Source organism: Apiospora phragmitis (genome assembly GCF_038363925.1).
Source record: "Apiospora phragmitis strain CBS 135458 chromosome Unknown utg000003l:1.0-2676785.0:1.0-2680665.0, whole genome shotgun sequence".
NCBI lineage: Eukaryota > Fungi > Ascomycota > Sordariomycetes > Amphisphaeriales > Apiosporaceae > Apiospora > Apiospora phragmitis.
The window spans coordinates 823,341-843,833 of NW_027117401.1; the positions used below are offsets into that span (position 1 = coordinate 823,341).

A 20,493-nucleotide genomic window follows, 5' to 3' on the forward strand; every position below is an offset into this window, starting at 1 on the left:
GAGACCATCCGAACAATAGTTGATAATATAAACTTCAATGGGCACCACGGGAACCCTAGATTGCCTTTACATCCTCGGCGTTTACGGCCACATCCCTAGCATCGTCCCTAGAGTCGAGCCTATCGTTTAGGGTGTCGGCCCTGGAACCGTCTAAGGCGTTATCTGTGCCGCCGTTTGTAACTTCTGTAACAGCTAATGCTTCGGAGGCCTGGGTATTCTTTTTTGAAAGACTAAAATAGAGCAGGCGGGTTATGCGCAAAGGTCCTTGCAAATAATAGCGAAATCGAACTACCCCTCGAGTTTGAATTGGATCGCTTACTAAAATCTTTCGCAGCAGAGCTAGCCGAAGAATCCCGAGAGGAGAGCATCAAACAAGCCACAAGCTTCTTTCAACGACTCAGTAAAGACATTGCTCGACGCCTCATTCAATTGTCCCACCCGACAAAATGGTCCTTATTGTCCGCGCAAGGATCTCAGGCCACATTTAAGAAAGTCAAAGAATATTTGGAGAAGCTCCCAGAGCAGAAGTCAGACCCGATGCTTTCTGAGAAAGGTCAAGGAAGCAGGGGGGCCGACTTCACTGGACATCTTCAGAAAGAGTCTCAATTCGCGGAAGTTAAGATTGGGCACCCCATGAAGGATCTAAAAGAGTTGGCTATCGAGAATGGCCTGGACGATAACAACGACGACAGCGACGACGACGATGAAGAATTCGATGCCTTTGAGGGACATAAATCTCTCATTAGCAATAGCATTGCCTTCAATCGTTTCCAGAAGAGCTTGGTCGATTTCGCCTTCTATTGGAACAGCCACTCCAGGGGCTTCCAGCACCTCTTAAAAGGGGCGTCACGTGCGTGCGACGCACGGATCATTAGCCCCTCGTACGAGAAGGTAAGCGCTAGCGGCTTCCCGCTAATTAATAAATAGAGGAGATAAATAAAATATAAGCACCGTTTTAACTTTTACGCAGCATACGTATATATTAAAAAGCTTATTTGATATTAATTAATAATTATATAAAGTAATTATAAATTAATAAAAATAAAAAGACGGTTTTACGTTAATATATAAATAATTTAAAAAAATTCTTAAATCTTTAAAAAAAATAAAGCTACCTCTTTTATACGAAATCTAAATCTTATCTCTTTTAAAACGAATATCGAAAAAAAGAAACTAAATTATAATACGGTTAAAAAATTAATTAAACTATATATTATTTTATACCTAAAAATAATATCGTATAAACTAATTAAATAATACCTTAATAATAACGTCTACCCTTAATACCTCTTAACCAGGTTAAGACCTTAGTACCGAATAACCTGAAATCCCCTAAACGTCCGAGCCGTCCGAAATACCTAAGGATAAACCCGAAATCACGTATAAAGAAGCTATAGCGACTATAAAAATAAAACTCGGGGTTTAGAAAATAAATACCGACCTTAAGAAATAGGATAACGAGCCGGACCCGACGTTACCCGAAACGACAAAAAAAGAACTAACGATATACGCCGCACGATATTTTTACGACTATTACTTTTTTAAAATTACGAAAAATACCTTTACGAAATAATTCGTTTACGATTTCGTTAAATAAATAAAAAAAATATTTAAAAACATTAATTATATATTTTTAAAAACTCTTTTTATATACTTAAAAAAGAACGGAATTAATACCCTTAATAATAATATAATAATTAGGAAACTAGTAGAGCTTATAATATACCGATATACATTATCGCTTAAGCTGGAATAATAACGCCGACCCCCGACCATTTAAAAAAAAAAATACCGTATAGAACCTAATAAAATAACCGGCCGAAAATTATATAATAAAATAAAAATCGCGGAAAACCTATACGGTATAACCGGCCGTATAATTAAACCCCGATTATTGATATCCCTCTTTCCCGGCTATATATCCCGGTATACCCGGTATTAAAGCTTTTTAGGATATTGTTCTCTTTCCCGCTCTTAGCTAGACACTTAACGTTAATACGTAAACGTTTAACCCGGTATATATTATTATATACGATATTTTATTAATTCGAATTATTTATAACGGGAAAATAAATAGCTTTAAAATCGTTCTATTTTTTAAAATATAAAAAAAAACTAATAATTATATTAGCGTACTATATAATATTTTTATTAATAAAGTATAACTCTTTATTAAGACTTACCGCCGATTAAATATCCCGGAAAACTAGTATTACGCGATTTTTCTAAATATCTTAACCGGCTATACGGTAAACTTTTATTTAAGTTATATCGGCCTAGATAAAAAATAAAACCAGATATATACCGATTTCGATAAATATTTTAATAACCTGGTAACCTATACTTAATATTATATAGATTAGATAAATATTATATTTATACGATTAAAAATAGAAAACCCTGAGAAATCGCTTTTAAAAGTTTTAGAAATATTATTTAATAAGCTAACCCGCGTATAACGAGCTTTCGAAATAGAATTTTAAAAAAAAAGCACCTCTATACTTCTGTCGTACGAGCTTGCCGAAGAGTTCCGAGTTCGAACCGGCCTTTATTCACCGGTAGCTAATGTGCGAGGGTTTATTCTTTAATTTCCGAGCCTTGTTAAATACTGCGATAGACCGAAAGATAATAACCGGCTACCTAACGGAAGGATTACTGCTAGAAATAGCCCTTAAAGCGTATATAATTAATAAACGCTTTATTAATAATTATATAAGAGGGAATAGGCCGTTTTATAATAATAAACCTTTTTATAAAAATAAACCGGTATTTTTTAATAATTAAAATTAATAAATAATAATACCGTTCCGACCTAAACTAATGTATAGAAATAAGCCGTTTTAAAGAGGGAATATACCGAGTTTATTAAAAATAAGGATATTAATTAATAAATTATTCGTTTAAAAAGTAATTTCGGGTATAAACTTAGTACTTTTAAGCGTATAAAGTTATCGAATAAAATCCTTTCGTATTAAAAAAATACGAAATATTTGTATAAAATTAAGAAAAACTGTAAAAAAACCTTAATAACGAAGAAAACTATAACTATATTAATTTAAAGGACGTATAATAAAAAATTATTTACTTAATAAACGTTACGTTTTTTCACCGGCTTATAAAAAAGGATATCTACTCTTTAAAGCCTACTGTACGAGCGGATTAATTTAGTTTAAACAGCTAGTATAGCCAGGTATACCAGGGTGAACTTTAAAATACCGATGCCGTATAGCTCTCGATAATCGGCAAGTTCCAAGCCGAAACCTACGTATAAGAGAACCCGGACACCTAGATCGATTGGACTCCCGGATCGGCCAAGATCAAATTCGATAATTTATTTCCGGTATTATCGATCAATACCCTCGATATACGGAATTAATTAAAAACAACGAAATATTATATTTTTAAAACCTAAACCCTTTTTTTATTATTATTATACGATATTAATAAATTTAAAATATATTATAATAATATCTTTAACGTTATTATATAAACTAACGAGAAGATACTCTTAATTATTAAGAAATAAGGATATCCGTTCTTTAATATTAATTATATAAAAACGACGGTACACTTTATCGAAATATAGCTCCGATACTTCCACCGTCGGTTCGGACATCCCCGTATAAAAAAGCTATATAACCTTTTAAAAATTACTAGCTACGATAACGTTAAAACTTCCGTCCTCGATAAAATTTAGAAATTCTACTCCTAGTACTAAACGTACGACCCGGTATTACGGCGGTTTAAATTCTTATTTTAAAACTTATACGATTTTAATTATAAAATTATTATTAATATTATATATATTAAAAAATAAAACGTATTATACGTTATTAATATTAATATATCTCTTTAAATAATTATATTTTGAAAATTATTTAACGTATAAAATATTTAAAATACGTTTTATAAATATTAAATATACGTTTATTAAGGCCCTCCGAATAATATCTCGTACAATCCCGGAACCTATTTTTAAAAAGAGTTCCGGGATTATATACGAATAATAAAAATTATATATAAATAAATATTAATTAAAGCCTATTAAATAATAAAAAAAATGGAAAGAATATACGCTCTACTCCGCTAAGCATATAATATCCTATAAAAAAAACTAAGTAATTATATAAACCCAGAGACGGTCTTTTAAATAGCGGTAAAAGCTTTAAACGATATTACTGGCCCGAATAGGCTTATCCCGACACTTCTTATCTTTAAAATATATCTCCAAATTAATACGAGTTCGCCTCCATCGCTAAAAATCCAAACGAAAGCGAAGGCCGTACGAAAGGCGATAAAGATATTACAGAAGATCTGGGTAGAGGTTAATATTAACCGAGTTCTAAATACCCGGAGCGGACCGTATATTCACAATATTTTTATACTCCCGCTCCGTACAAAAGTTTTTATATAGTAAAAAAAAGAGGATAAACTAAACCGTACCCGATCACCGTAATTAAAAACTATATAGTCCGAATTAATACACTAGACGGCCCGAAAGAGTTCCGGGTTACCCAAATTAAGTTATATTTCTAAGAACCCGAAAAACTTATAAAAAATATAAAAAGCGAAAATAATACTACTTTTAAAATAAAAAATAATATTACCTCCGAAATAAAAGACGTTATTATTATAAAATAGCCCGAAATTCCTATATAATAAAATTAAGGCCGACCCTAAAAATATTTACTTTTATATAACTCTTTAATAATATTTCTTATTTAAAAAAATATAAAAATTATAACTTAACCGTTAAGCTTTAAAAAAATAATATAATTACGGCCTTTAAAACCCCTTTTTAAAAATCGGATACGGAAAAAATAAATAACTTCGCCGTATAAAAGGTATTCGAGTTCGTCCGATTTAACCCGAAAGTTCACAATAACTACTAAATTTTTAAAACCCGGCTTATACGGGAAATTAAAAAAAAGAATACTAAACCGTACGAGAAATTTAAGCTCGTTATTTAAAAATATAAAGATACGGAAAAAAAGAAAATCCTTACCTAATCGCTAATAATCTAAAGAATAAATTAAAAGGTGGTACTCGTATTAAGACCGACCTTTATCCGAAACCTTGGAGCTTACGAGGAATTACAGGATATTACTTAAACGTATATTTAATCGTACGATAAACTTACCCGTATAATATACGCGAAACTTTTAAAAAAGTTCGAGTTCTAATACTTTAAAAAAACGCTTTTATAAATCGTATTATTATTATATAATTTAATAAAATCCGGATTATATTAATTTAAAACGTATTACAAGTATTACGTATAAAACCTAGAAATAACGGTTTTTATATATAACCCCTATCTATTTTTTATAAACGACGGCCCGAAAACCTTCGGGATCACTACTATATAAACTAACGATACCTTCAACTTTATTATAAGCCCTTTTTTTAAAAAAGAAAATAAAAAACTAATAAAAGTAGCGTTCTATATAAAGCCGAAAAAAACCTTAACGAAAAATACGCTTATAAAATTTAACGGAAATAAAATCCTATTAAAAACGTACAATATCTTCTTTTAATACAAAAAATAAATTAAACAACTCTAGCCTATAAACCTAAAAACTACCGATTAAAACTAGTAATATATCTCTTAATATATAAAAAGGGCGTATATCGCCTTAATCTATTAACTAGAAATAATATATAACCTGTCGGTCGTAACTTAAATATAAGCCCTTAAAAACGAAAATATCGAGCATCTAAACGCCCGAATCGTTTAATAAATCGAGAACTCGACATAAAAACTCTAGTATATCCCTCTCGACCTCTAACGTATAAAGATATATATCTTTACTAACAGCTCGTTTATAAATAATAAAGACTTAACTTTTTAATTCGGTGTTACAGTGCGTGTGGACTAACCACTACGCTATAAAACAAAAGCTTCGAAAATGACTCTTCGGGTTATTTCTGTCCAATTCTACGCCTTAAGTGCTACCCCGCGAGGGACCAACCCGCCGATCGTAATACTATACCCTTTCTCCAAAGGCATGCCCTTATACTTAGGGTAATAAACCCCCAGTACTACATAATTTATTTAAGCTCGGTATAGAGAAACTCCAAGGCTTTTATACGAGTAACTAGTCCGTACAAGGCCTTGCCCGCTTACTAACGATCTTGCTTAAATAGTTAAAAAGAGCTCTTATTTAATAAGTATAGGAATCGAACCTACGTCTCTTATTTAATAAAGGCGAAAAGTTATTATATTACAATACGTATAAATTAATTATTACGCTATAAAGTAAAAGCTTCGGAAATAACTCTTCGGGTTATTTCTATCTAATTCTACGCCTTAAGTGCTACCCCGCGGGGGACTAACCCGCCGATCGTAATATTCGGGTACTTTATCGTACTCGATTAAAAAACTAAATATACGAAAAACCGATTTAAAATTTAAAATAATATTATTTATTAAAGCTTAATAAAATATAAAAAAGTTATTCGAAACGTACTCGTTAATAAGCTATACGGAATAATTTCTAATATTAATAGCGGTATCGTATTAAACATAACGTTTAAAAAGATTATATAAAGCTTAAAATTCTAAGAAATTTTAATAATCCTTTATATAAACTCGAAGTCTTTATATAAGTATTTAATAAAACTTAATATAATAAATAAAAAGCGACTAATAATTAATATTATATCGTTTCGAAAATCGTATAAAAAAAGAAATAATAAAGATTTATTAAATAAACGAACAAGATAACCCGGCGGACGCTTTTATAAAGAAATCTCTAAATAAAGCCCTTAAATAACTTATTTCGATAAATAAATTAATTATATAAATAAAGGCGTACGTTAAGAGGCTTCGCCCGTATAACGAGTAAACGAAAAGTAAAGAGTAAAAGGGAAAGAGGAAGATCTTCCCTTTAAAAAAAAAACTGTTAATATTAGAACAGCCACTCTAAAAGCTTCTAACACCTCTTAAAAGGGGCGTCACGTACGTGCGACGCACGGATCATTAGCCCCTCGTACGAAAAGGTGAACGCTGGCGGCTTCCCGCCAGTTAATAATAGAGGAGACAAACAGAATATAAGCACCGTCTCAACCCCTACGCAGCGTACGTACGCACCAGAAAGCCCATTCAATACCTTCCCAACATTTTACACGAAGTTCGAAGCTTTGATTAAAAATTACACGTCCTCAATCCATACGGGCTCCGATGTGAAAAATTCGTTGGCTGGACTGGTGATAGATCTGGCACCTGTTGACCGCAGAGCCATTTTCGATAGACTTTTGGGTCTATCTTCCTTCGACAAGGTGAAACTGGCGATGGAGAGAGCCACAGCAACCAGACGGTCTTGGTGGCCATTCCTAGACCCTCCCAGATTGGCAAAAGCTGAAGATGGACTGCTCATTTCATGGTATTGTGGAAGGAAGCCCTACTGACTACTTTTGGTTATCAGCTAACAGTCTTTAGGGCTGTGGAAATCTTCGACTAGAACTGATTCCGCATGATTTGACGAAGAGCGTTCAACAATTGCTTACGGAATACCAGCTACAGACAAGAATAGCACCCACGAGCACTCTTCAGTCACCACCTATTCCACTATATAACATTCAGGGGCGGCCAACTTCTTATGCTACTACTCAAATCGATCACAGATCCTCTCGACATGAGTCCACAACTCGTGTTATCTTGAATACAGCTACAAATCCCCATAATGAGAGATATGCGATGTCAGCTGACCTGCACTTCATTTTCGTTGCTGTCGGTCCGAATGACCATGAGTTCGACCTAGTTGAAATCGAAGTTGCGGCCAAATTCATCTTAGACGAGACTTTCTATACAGAGCTTAAAAGAGAATACTTGAAAAGGCGCGGGCTCATTCGCTCTTGGTTAAGTTATATGGTCTATCACCACTGCGAATTTGTACAAGTATGTGAGGATTCTGTTACTATTCCGAGAAACATGCCGTGGCTGAAAATCATTTACAGATAGTACCTATCCAAGAACGACTCTTCGAACCAGGGGTCCAGCGCCCTGATTTTCCGAAGGAAGGTCAAAACGAATACATTTTTGTCCGCCCTCCGGAACCACTCCCACCTATCGGAGAGCATGAGTTTTGGAATAATTTCCATAGATGTATGAAAGGGGGTCGCCCACATCGACACCTTCCATGGTTCCCGTGCCGTCGGAAATGCAGCCGCTTTCTCGGAACAAATGGTGCTGTTCAGCGTATCCCTAAGAGAAACCGTCCTCTACAAGATATCGATATAATAGGCCGTGACAGGTTGTGGGGCCTTCTGGCTGTGGAGAGTATCAGCTGGGCGCGCGTGGCCATATATCATCTTATTATCCTCAGTGGCCCTCTTGGCTTCTGGTTTGTATGGATTTTCTGTCGAGACGACAGATTTGCAGACTGCGTCGGTTCCTTTTAGCGTTGTACTTACACTCATTTCCCTTTTCTGGTTCCCTTTATTAAGTAATAAAGTACGTAGCGACTAGCGGCAGGTAAAGCCAATAGAGCTACGTTGGCACCTAGGTGTATTAATGTATTAGCGGCGCCGTAGTCGGGACCACATCTTCCGTCGGTGTAAACGGGAGCGTAGTCCGAGCCGTCCATGTCTAAGTTGAAGTCGATCGATTATATTCAGACAGTGTGTGGTAGAGAGCGTAGTGCATAGGGTCATTTTCGGCATGCTGGTATTGAGATTGAGGCACTATAATCTAGGTATTGTGAAAATAACCAGCGGCGGGAGGGGTACCTTATTATAGCTTATATACTCTAGGGTAGTAATTTATTCCCCCCTTTTAATGTCTTTTTTAAAAGTTATATAGCTAGTAGCTTCCGTAATTACTTAATAATTACTATTAACGCCTTAGTTAATACTAATTTCGTTAATATTATAAAAGCGTTTAAAAAGAATATTAACTAGCTTTAAAGTATTAAATTTATCGAAAAAACGTTAATATTTATTACTATAAGTTTATTAACCTGGCTATAATTAATTATTCTCGACTTTACGATTTTAACGAACTTATTTTTAATTAAAAAACGAGTATATTTTCGTTATTTTAAAATATAAGAGGCCTTAGAGACGTTTAATATTTATTAAGTTATAAACTTAAACTTAATTAATATTAATATAAAGCTTAACTTAGCTTAATTAACGACTTAATAAATTAACTTATTTTTTAAAAGTAGTAATAAAACTTACTAATCTTTATTAAACTCACTTTTAATAAGTATATTAACGAGACAGCGTTAAATATATAATCGAGGGGTTAATTATTTACGGGCGGATTCGCGAGTAACTACTTATTACAGTGTATGTAGACTAACCACTGCGCCATAAAGCAAAAGCTTCGGAAATGACTCTTCGGGTTATTTCTGTCTAATTCTACGCCTTAAGTGCTACCCCGCGGGGGACTAACCCGCCGATCGTAATACTACTCTAAGCTTTACGTTACGCATAATAGCCTATATACACTTTTAAATATTGAACGAAAATATCGTTATAAAGAGTAAAAATAAGCGAAAAAAATAAGGGTAATAATAACTTTAAAAAATAAAAAGTGATAATTAAATTAAAGAGTTTTCTAATTAAGATGCACGGTAAAAAGACGCGTTCGTGGGGTAAAACGCGGTGGCCCGTGACGGGGTGGCCCGTGAGGGGTGCTTTAGCTTAGATACTAAGCGAGCTTGATCGGCCTCCACGGATCGTACCGAGCCAAGTGTCGTGAACGTTATTAAGGCCAGAGTCGTTCGTAGATTAAAGAGCTGCTAATCTGTTCTGCAATATACGATTGTGACTTCCACCGACGCGGGGTCCTCCTTGACGGCTTGCAGGTGGCCGCGAACATGGTCGGTGGCATATCTATGGCGAACAGGGTGCTGTGATTTCCATGAGGCGTTGTGATGGTTTTGATGAAGCGTCCAGTAAAAATGCGAAGGCGCTGCCAAAAGACAGCAGTAGTCAAACATGCCAGAGTGAGCATGGCTCAACAAGTTCTAGGCTATCTTGGAAAGGAGCGAGAACTATAGTCTTGGCAGAGAGTAGTTACTAGGTTCACCCCGTTTGCGCGACAGTAGTAAGAAACCTATACGGGAAATTGCATCTTGGGGTTGGTGAGTACTATACGTTTGTTCCAGAAGGGAAATTCACAAAACTAAGTGGATAAAAGATGCGAGTGATCTCGACATAGGAACTCGCTTATATTGTAATTATAGGGAGTGGTGTTGCAGGAATCAGCGGTCCCTCAGTGGGGGTCACAAGCTTACTAAGCACTTTTCTTTGTTTATATATAGCACCTCATACGCATTCACCCTCTCTAGATAGATTCCTTTCTTTTAGCTAGCACTGAATACAATACCACGAACTCTCTGAGCGTGCAACAAGTGGAATGTGTGCCGAAGACAACGCAGACCGGATTTGTATCCAAAGCTCTATTTGCGGACGCTGACAGGGACGATTGCATTACCAAGGAGAATATAAAATGTCAGCAGCTTCTAGCTCTTAGCTTCGTGATATATAAAGTAATTCAAGGATATTATTATCGATTTATATATATATAAGAGTAGGATAAGTAGAGCTAGAATTAGCTTTAATATACTTTATAAGCGAAATAATTATATAAGTGAATTAACTACTTTTATTAAATTTCGTATAAATAACTTTTATAATTTAATTCCTTTATTATTTATTATAGTTAATACTTAAAAAAAGGGTAAATAATTCTAGCGCTTTAAGCGCTTAAAAACGATTTAAAATTAAGTCTTTAATACGTAGCTTAAACGTATAAAGTCTCTTATATAACCCTTTGTAACTAATAGCTCGATATTTTTACGAAACGCGAAATACTCGTTAATTTTCGAAAATTAACGGATTTCGAAGAACATATAATCGTATAATATATAATCGACCTAAATTCGTAGTTATTTCCTCCCCGGATAAATAATATTAAAAATATAACGAATCGATTATTTTATTAACGCGACGTGAGACGCGTTATTATAATACGTTTAAACTAATTACTACGCTATAAAATAATAGCTTCGGAAATAACTAAACGGTTATTTCTATTTAATTTTATATTTTAAGTACTACCCTGCGGGGGACTAGCCCGCCGATCGTAATATTATACCTCTATTTTAAAGGTATACCTTTATATTTAAAGCGATAAACTTTTAATAACCGTATAATTAATTTAAACTCGGTATAAAATCTTTTTAAAACTTTTATAAAAAAATTGATTTATATATAGCCTTATTTACCTATTAGCGATCTTAATTAAATAATTAAAAAAAGCTTTTATTTAATAAGTATAAAAATCGAATCCACGTTTTTTATTTAATAAATATATTTAATTATTATATTATAATATATTTAAATTAATTATTACGTTATAAAATAAAAGTTTCGGAAATAATTAAACGATTATTTTCTATTTAATTCTACGCCTTAAATATTACCCCGCGGGGGACTAACTCGCCGATCGTAACACGCGTCGGCGTTAATTAAGCTTCGAACTTTATACGACGATAATTAAACTTCCGGACGCGTTTTAATTAAAAAAACGATTATTAAAGAGTTTTTTATAAAGATCTCGACGCGTATCGCGCGTAGTTTACCTTCGTATGAAATATAACTTATAAATATAAGATTTAAGAGGAGGATATTTATAACTTCGACGAGACCGGTTTTCTTATATATTAAATCTCGTTTAAAATAGTCGCTATACCCTCCGATTAATATAAGAGGCTTAGAGTTATTTAGTAAAAGAGCTAAGAATAGGTTATAATTATTTAAGGCGTCGAATTATATAGTTACGTTATCTTTTTCGTATATTATATTTACCGGGTAAACGTACCTTTTTTTAAATACGAAAACAGCTTATTATTAAAGGATTAAATAATCGTAATTATTAAAAAAGGTTAAACTATAAACGAAAAAAGCAAGGACTAAGTTCGATATTTTAATAAATATACGAGGTCTCGTATAAAAAATGTTTATTACTTATTAGTTTTTAACGGTTATAAGAGTATTACGATCGGCGGGTTAGTCCCTCGCGGGGTATTATTTAAAGCGTAGAATTAAATAGAGATAATCGTTTAATTATTTTTAAAGCTTTTATTTTATAACGTAATAATTAGTTTAAACGTATTATAATATAATAATTAAATATATTTATTAAATAAGAAACGTAGGTTCGATTTTTATACTTATCGAATAGGAGCTATCTTTAATTACTTAAGCAAGATTGCTAATAAATAAGTAAGGCCTTATACGGATTAATTTTTTATATATAAACTTTAAGGTTTTTTTATACCGAGCTTAAATAAATTATACGGTTATTGAAAGTTTATCGCCTTAAGTATAAAGGTATACCTTTAAAGAGGGGGTATAATATTACGATCGGCGGGTTAGTCCCTCGCGAGGTAATATTTAAAGCGTAAAATTAAATAGAAATAACCGTTTAATTATTTCCGAAGCTTTTATTTTATAACGTAATAATTAATTTAAACATATTATAATAAAGAGTTATTATTCGATAGCTTTCGAGCTTTATTATAAAAAGAACTCGATTATTATACTTTATATACTTTTTAATTTATTATATAAACTTTAATCTTTTAATATAAGCTATTTTTATATATTAAAAAGGTTATACGAGAATGAAATTAACGGTTTTATATAAGCGTATATTATTTATATTTTAAAAGAGGACTTTTTATTAACGTTTTTAAAAGCGTTCTAAGCGAATTTTATCGATTTAAATATTTAGGGAGGCTTTTAAAGTATAAGACTTATACCGTATAATCCGGAATTTATTATTTTATAATTAAATATAAAGCTACGTACGCCGACACCTCCGGCGACCTTTTTCGGCTTACTTATACTATTAGAATAGCAAGAACTAAAGTTTTCTATATTACTTTAAAAAGGGTGTTACATACTTACGCGTACGAACCCGTTTCCTATTTTATTAAGAGGGGTATATAATCCCCTCGTAGTTCGTATTAAAAATAGATATAAATAATAAAATTAAAATAATTAAACCCGGATAAAAACCGGAATTATTATATATACGAGAGCTTATTTAATATTAATTATTAATTAGCCGTAGCGATTATAAATTAATAAGAGTAAAAAGACGGTTTTACGCCTTTATCGACGTAAAGGTAACCGTGCTAAAAAGCTTTAAGAATTTCCGCCCGTTAAAAATTCGGAGAAGAGCCGAACTAAATTAACCGTATAAAGAGGAAACTAAGTTTCGAATTATATATAAAATTAATTAAATTATGTATAATTATATATTTAAATAACCTTATTATATAATTTATAAAATAATAATTCTTATTAAAATAGAATTAATTACGGTCGGCGAATCGAGATTAAATTTAAACGTATCGAATTTAAATAAATTAATAACCTTAAACCCTAAACTATTTATATATAAAAGAATATTTTAAAATACTAGAATTTTTTTAATAATTTAGAAAAAGAACGTTAACTTCGTTTTTTAAAAACTCGAACTTTTAAAAATACTTTTTAAAAAAATAATACCCGAATTATTTGTAACGTATTTTATAAAATATTTTTTAAAATATTATATATTAAAAATAAAAAGAATATTCTTTTAAAAAACGTTTAATATAAAGTTTAAAAAATAAACCGAATATTAATTCGATTAAATTAACCGTATATTTTAAAAAAAGCTTTATTATTATTTCGAAAAAAATAGAATTAATATATTAATAAGCGGATTTTTTAAAAATAAGCTCGTATAATTAATACTACCGGCCGCTCTTATATACTAATAGGACCGACCGGTAGAACCGACTTCGGAAACCCGAAAAGAGGATATTCTATACTCTTCCTTAGAATAAACAGTCGAACAACCGCCGCCTAAGCGAGAGACACCCGGTCTCCGTATAGAGCAATCGTCCGCGATACTACGGGATACTTTAGGCTCGACGTCCAACCCTAGATTCCTAAGTATTTAAACGTTATAAAATATCGTCCCTTTTCCTTCTCTAACTCCGGTACCGACGAACCAGACCGTACGATTATCTAGTCTAGCGTACGTTACGAAATACGATATCCTTTTAAGCCGAGCTATTTATAATAGTAAAATCGATTCAAATAAGGTCGTTATTTTTTCGAAGGTATAAAAAAAAAGAATTATACCGGTAAGCCGTATAATATCTTTTATAATAAAGTATAGATATTTATTAAAACATATTAATAATTAAATATATTAAAAGATTAATACTATACGATTTTTTCGAATATTCTTTCCGGCCGTATAAAGGTATTCTATTTTAATTATATTAAACTTAAAAAAATATATATATATATATATTACCTTATAAATTCGTATTTTAATATAATAATAAATTACGTATAATATTTTATAAATTAAATAATAACCTCTTTTATATAAATAAAAAATAAGAACGCCGAAAAATAACTTATCGAAGTTTTAAAAATCCTGCTAAATAAGCTCTAACTCGTATAACGAACCCTCGAAAAGGATTCGAAAAAGAGATCGCTCTTTATACCTCTGTTATAAAAGCTTATCGAGGAGTTCCGAAACTTTTAGCGGCTCTTATTAATTAAAAGCTAATATACGAAGCGTTATTCTCGAACCTTCGCGTATCGCTAAATATAATAACGGATTAAAAGATTTCGGAACGATACTTAACGGAGGAACTATATCGATACCCGGCTAAAAATACGTACCTAATTAATAAACGGTTTATAAATAATTATATATAAAAAAATCGACTAGTTTATAATAATAAATTATTATATAATAATTAATTATTAAAATAAAAAAATAATTAGCGACCCGTTAATACCTTTTAATTAAGGTTATTATATAAGAACCGACAGTTCGAATAAAAAACTTACTAAATCTGCTATAAGTAAAGCTATTAATTAATAAACCACCTAGCCGAAAAACGAACCCGTATAATAATCTAATACCTCTAAACGTATAATAACGTTAAATAAGATCTCCTTACTTAAAAAGAATACGGGGATTTCGTTCGAAACTAAAAAGGGAAAAAAAAGAGGAGCTAAAAAATAACGAAAAGGAGTATAATTATTTCGATCCGGAAAACGCACAACAAAGCATTACTTATTTAACGGACGCCGCGTTCTATTATTAACTTATTAACGAGGATATTTATTTAACGAATACTTAATTAAACTAGGAACGACGAACGAAAAAAAACTAATAATCGATATTATATCGCTCCGAGAATCGTATAAAAAAAAGGAGATCTCGGAAATCTACTAAATCAACGGCCGAGATAACCCTATAAACGCCTTTATTAAGAAATCTCTAAATAAAGCCCTCGAACAGCTAGTATTAATTAATAGGTTAACCGTACGCGTAAAAACGTATATCGAGAGACTAGACTCGTACGGCGAATAAAAAAAAGAGAGAAAAGAGATATCTTTTTCCCTAACAGGGTATAACGTATTATAATATATAATAACGCCCCTATTATTATTACTATTTTTATTATTATTATTATTTTTAATTAATAATAAAAAAATAATATACGTTAATATATAATAATTTTCCCTATTATTATTATTATTAAAAGACCTGCTACTTAATTAAATTAATATTAAAAAAGTATAGTATTACCTATACGGCTTAGGTAGGCACCGAATACCGGATTAGCGTAACCTATCCGTACAAAACCTTTACAAAAAGAAGACTCGTCTTAAAAAAAGGAGCTACCCAAATCTATTATTAAAATAAAAACTACTAATATTAAAATAATAAGAATTAAAGTTTTTTATATTATTTAAAAAAAGTGCTACGTACCTACGCGTATAAACCCCTTTCCTATTTTATTAAAAGGGGCATACAATACCCCTCGTAGCTCGTACTAAAAATAGATATAAATAATAGAATAAGAACGATTAAACCTCGATTAAAACTAGAACCACCTTACGTACGAGAGCCTATTTAATACTTATAATTACTTAATTAAATTAGGTATAATAAATAAAAAAAGGCTTATAATTAATATTATATCCCTCCGAGAATCGTATAAAAGAAGGGAGATTTTAAAGATTTACTATATTAATAATGAAAACAACCCGGCAAACGCCCTTACTAAGGTATCCCTAAATAAAGCCCTCGAGCAGATAGTCTTAACGAACAGCCTCACCGTATATATAAAAGCGTATATCGAGAGGCTAGACCTATATAACGAGTAAGAAAAGAATAAAAAAATATTAAAAAAAAGAAATTTCTTTTATTAATCCTTTTCTATAGTCGCTACCGATATATTGTATTTATTAAATATTAATTATATAAAAATATTACCGTATATATATAAAAACTATTTACTGTATTTATTATTAACTTAGCGTTATATGATTATTACCCTAGCTCGAATACCACCTCTACTTTCGTTATTATCGAGATTGAGGTTCATAAATTATAAGCTATAATATAAATAATCTTTATTATATAAAGCTTAAACGTACGAGGTATAAACGCTATCCTAATATCTTTCGAAATAATAATACTTATAAAACGGAATATAGAATTAGGCGTATCGAGTACTATAAGCGTTACTAATATTATTACGTAATTAAATAAAAACTATATAAAAATAGCCTTCGTAACGAATAATATAAGCGAATAAACGGCGTATATTATTACTTACGAGTATATAAATCTCGATATCGCGGCTCGGTAAATTATAAAGGGGAACTTCTTTATTTTATTATATAAAATTAATAAACGCTAGAAATTTAAAACGGAAAATAAAATATAATATATATTAATATAAAACGTAAATATCGCGGATCGATTTCTTTACGAATTAATTAATAAAATTATTTAATACTAATTCTTATTAATAATATCCGCGAGAAGTATATTAAAAAAACTAAAGATTTATTAATTAAATATTATACGAATACTTACTTTTTTTTTATAATTATATTTATAAATTCGTATATATATATACGTTTTATTTTCGTATAATATTTTTTTAAAAAAAAGAAGTATAATAATTATATAAATAAATAAGAAAAGGATTTAAACTATACGAGTTATTTACGTATAACGAAATATTTATTTATTAAACTATTCTTATTAATCCTTAATAAAGTATAACGTAATTCGGTATATAAAAACGCGTGCCTACTACTATTATTACTTTTAAACCGTTTTTTTTAATTTATAACGAGAAGAAATACGCGTTAACGCATAATAATTTTTCCCTATTCTCGTTATTATTATTAAATAATTAAAATAACTAATTAAAAAAACCTATTATTTAATAAAAATAATATTAAGAAGGTATAGTATTACTTATACGGCTTAAGCAGGTACCGAATACCGGATTAGCGTAACCCATTCGTACAAAACCTTTTTAACGAGAAGACTCGTCTTAATAAAAAGAGCTGGCCAAGTTTATTATTAAAATAAAAAGTTACTAATATTAAATAATAAGAACTAAGGTTTTTTATATTATTTTAAAAAAAAGTGCTACGTACCTATACGTACGAACCTTTTTTTTATTTTAATAAAAAGGTTATATAATACCGCTCGTAATTAATATAAGAAATAGATATAAATAATAAAATATAATAATATAACCTCGATTAAACCCGGAACTTATTTATATATATATATATATAAAGCTTATTTAATAAAAGGTTTATTATTATAATTAATATAGTTTTTAACTTAAAGTACTAGGCGATAAATCTCTTTATTTAATAGATTTTAAAAGGTAAAGCGCGCTAATTTATCTTAAATAACCGGGTAACGAATAACCGAAATACGTTATACTTAAAAGTAAGGCCTAGCTACGCCTATCGGATAGCCTAGGTTTTAAAATATTCCTCTTAGGCGAAAAAGAGGGTCCTGGCGGACTCTTTAAACTCGGTCCGGGTCGGTCTGCTCCTAATTCTATCCTATAAGGTGGCTCGGGTACTTTAAGTCTTTTAAAGGCTGCACGTTCTAACTCGTTAGCTTATACGGCTAAAATAGCACGCTAAATAATAAATTTAAAAATTAAAATAGGCATAGTTAAAAAGTACGAAAAATAACGATTTTAATAATATTCTTTAATTATTAATAAAGAGGTTAAATATTAACTTATATATAAAAAAGGGGTTAAAAAGCTTCGCTTATCGGTAATTAATTTAGGTAGCTGCTTATGTGGTAGGACGGCTAAGTGGTTAGGGTGCTTAAGACCCTTACAGACTAATGGCAGAAACATCAAACCCACTCTATGCCATGGCGATCTCTGGATGCGAACGTCCAAATTGCCTGTTATTTTTAATCCCTGCTGCTTTTACGGCCACAGCGAAAGTGAGTCTACCTCCCTATAATTGATCTTTTGGTCGTGACCTGCAAATTAGGACCATTGCTAAGACCCGAAAACTGCAAGTGGATTTTCAAAGCATGAGATCTGCTCGAAACACACTGGGGCAAGAGTTCGTGAATACTTATAAGAACGATGTTGGTTCATCCGAGCCCCAGGAAGACTTTGATGACAGGAATGCTTTGTATTCTATGTAAGTAACGTAAAAGCCCCCAGACTGGGTTCTCGTCCCGTCTATGCTATGCAACTGACCGTTTATAGGCGCGCGGACTTGGAAACAGTTGGGATGTGGCCACAATGGCACCCACTCTTGGAACAGTAAGTTGAACTAGCAAGCCCCTGAAAATGATACAGAGATTCTCATCAGTCCTAGTGTCGAAGATGAGATGCGGCGTTTGCTAGAAAAGCACCCTGACGGTATTGCCGGTTTCGAGAGAGGGATGGCAAGAGGGGACCAGCCTATGGCAAGCCTATAGGAACACATAAGAAGCCGAATATGTAGCTGAGGCATTTGCGACCTGGGTTCTGCGTGGTTTTTGAGGCTAGACGCAAGGCAACGCTCAGGTTGGGAAACATGGGAGCTGTGACCGTGACCTCGAGGGGATGCGATCAGACTAAAAAAAAAAACCGAGTGCAATTCATCCGAATCGTTCCCTGGAAGGAGAAGCCTATCATTCGCCCTACCCAATGGAGAGTGGTTGCTTTCATAGGTGTACTGAGTACTTAACCCCTTGCTGTTATTAAGTTTTCGTAATCCGCTTCCAATTGCTTGATGCCAGCATTTGAAAGTCACCTCACCTCCACGCCCACCCCCACGCCCAGCATCACCCTCGGCTACCTTTACATCCCCCCGTGATAAGACTCCCCCTTCCGCCGTATTTCATAAACGGGCGTCGGCCTGCCAACGCCCTCGGCCTCGCCACTGGGAAAGTCCTCCCGGGACATCTCACTCCAGCCCACGCTCGTCCGAACACCGTATTTCTCATCCATCCTGTCCCTGTCCATCCTCTCCTTCTCCATCCTGTCCTTGTACGAGACGGGCATGACGCCCGCCGGCAGCGAACGAAATCGCTCCCGCTGCTTTCTCTTCCGGTGCACCCACCAGGACAGCAAGCCCAGCGAAAGCAAGAAGGCGAAGCCGCTCACCGACATGGCCGTGATGATCATGATGTTTGTCTCTGTGTTGTTGTCGGCCACCGGCTCGTCGCTGTGGCGTACCACCATGGCGGAGTCGAGCATCGGGGCTACCGCAAAGCCTGGTTTGGATGCATTTGATTTCAAGAAACAGTTCTGTAGCAGACGTTATCAGTAAAAAGAGACATCCACCTACTCTTGAGAGGTGGGTGCGTGGTTAACCTACCTGAAATCCGAGCGTCTGGTCCGCATTGAAGCTCACGGCGTCGCACACGGACGTCTGGGCACACTGTCCCATGCAGTCCTGGAGCGACGAGGCAAAATGGTTCGAGAGGCTGTCGCCGACCAGGTTGGTGCCGCACGAGAGGGAGAACTGGACCGAGTTGATGGTCTGCGCGGTCGTCGCTTGCATGATGGAGCGGCAGTTGGACGACGAGCCCGTCGGCACGCCCACGACGGCGGTGAACTTCGGATTCGGGTCCGGGGCCATCAGCGGCAACGAGGCGGTCTCGTTGTGGAAGGCGCACGACGTGCCGTCGAAGGTGGCGGCCGTGCAGCGCGGGGTCGCGCTGGCGCAGGCGTCGGCGCAGTCGTCCAGCGTCGGCACGTCTACGCTCGCCGTCCGCCGCCCCTTGGCGGTGCTGCTGCAGAAGACCTCGAATCGCTGGATGGACCCTATGGTGGTGCCGTTGACGCAGTGGCCATTCTGTTGGAGAGCGCCAGCCATGACAAGGCCGAGGTTGAGAACGAAAAGTATACTAGTAGGCCACATGTTGGAAATGGCCGGCATCCCCTACTCGATAGCTAGCATGACCTTTCCCACCTGGGCTAACCTGTGTTTAATACTCCGTATGTATGCATGATTTGCCGTGGCGTGCGTGTCATGTCGGCTCCCTTCTGCCGGACCCTGTAATCCCTGACGAAAAGCACGGACTACGATCGATCATCTACAACGTTAAAAGGTGGTGAGCGACAGGGACGTTGCCAGGCAGGGGTGGGACCCCCACAAAGGCTGGAG

At 33.7% G+C, this 20,493-nt stretch overlaps 2 protein-coding genes across 2 annotated transcripts; one reads left to right on the forward strand and one right to left on the reverse strand.

Moving 5' to 3' along the window:
- Positions 1–18,421: 18,421 nt before the first annotated feature.
- PG994_002658 (uncharacterized protein) lies at positions 18,422–18,817 on the forward strand (the record flags this gene model as incomplete). Its single annotated transcript, XM_066854067.1, has 3 exons — positions 18,422–18,534; positions 18,603–18,659; positions 18,715–18,817. The coding sequence occupies 3 exons, from the start codon at positions 18,422–18,424 to the stop codon at positions 18,815–18,817; spliced, it is 273 nt and encodes a 90-aa protein (XP_066719922.1).
- A 364-nt stretch (positions 18,818–19,181) lies between these two features.
- PG994_002659 (uncharacterized protein) lies at positions 19,182–20,247 on the reverse strand (the record flags this gene model as incomplete). The annotated part of the gene is made up of 2 exons (XM_066854068.1): positions 19,182–19,631; positions 19,702–20,247. 2 exons carry the CDS (start codon positions 20,245–20,247, stop codon positions 19,182–19,184), a joined length of 996 nt encoding a protein of 331 aa, XP_066719923.1.
- Between the last annotated feature and the right edge of the window lie 246 nt (positions 20,248–20,493).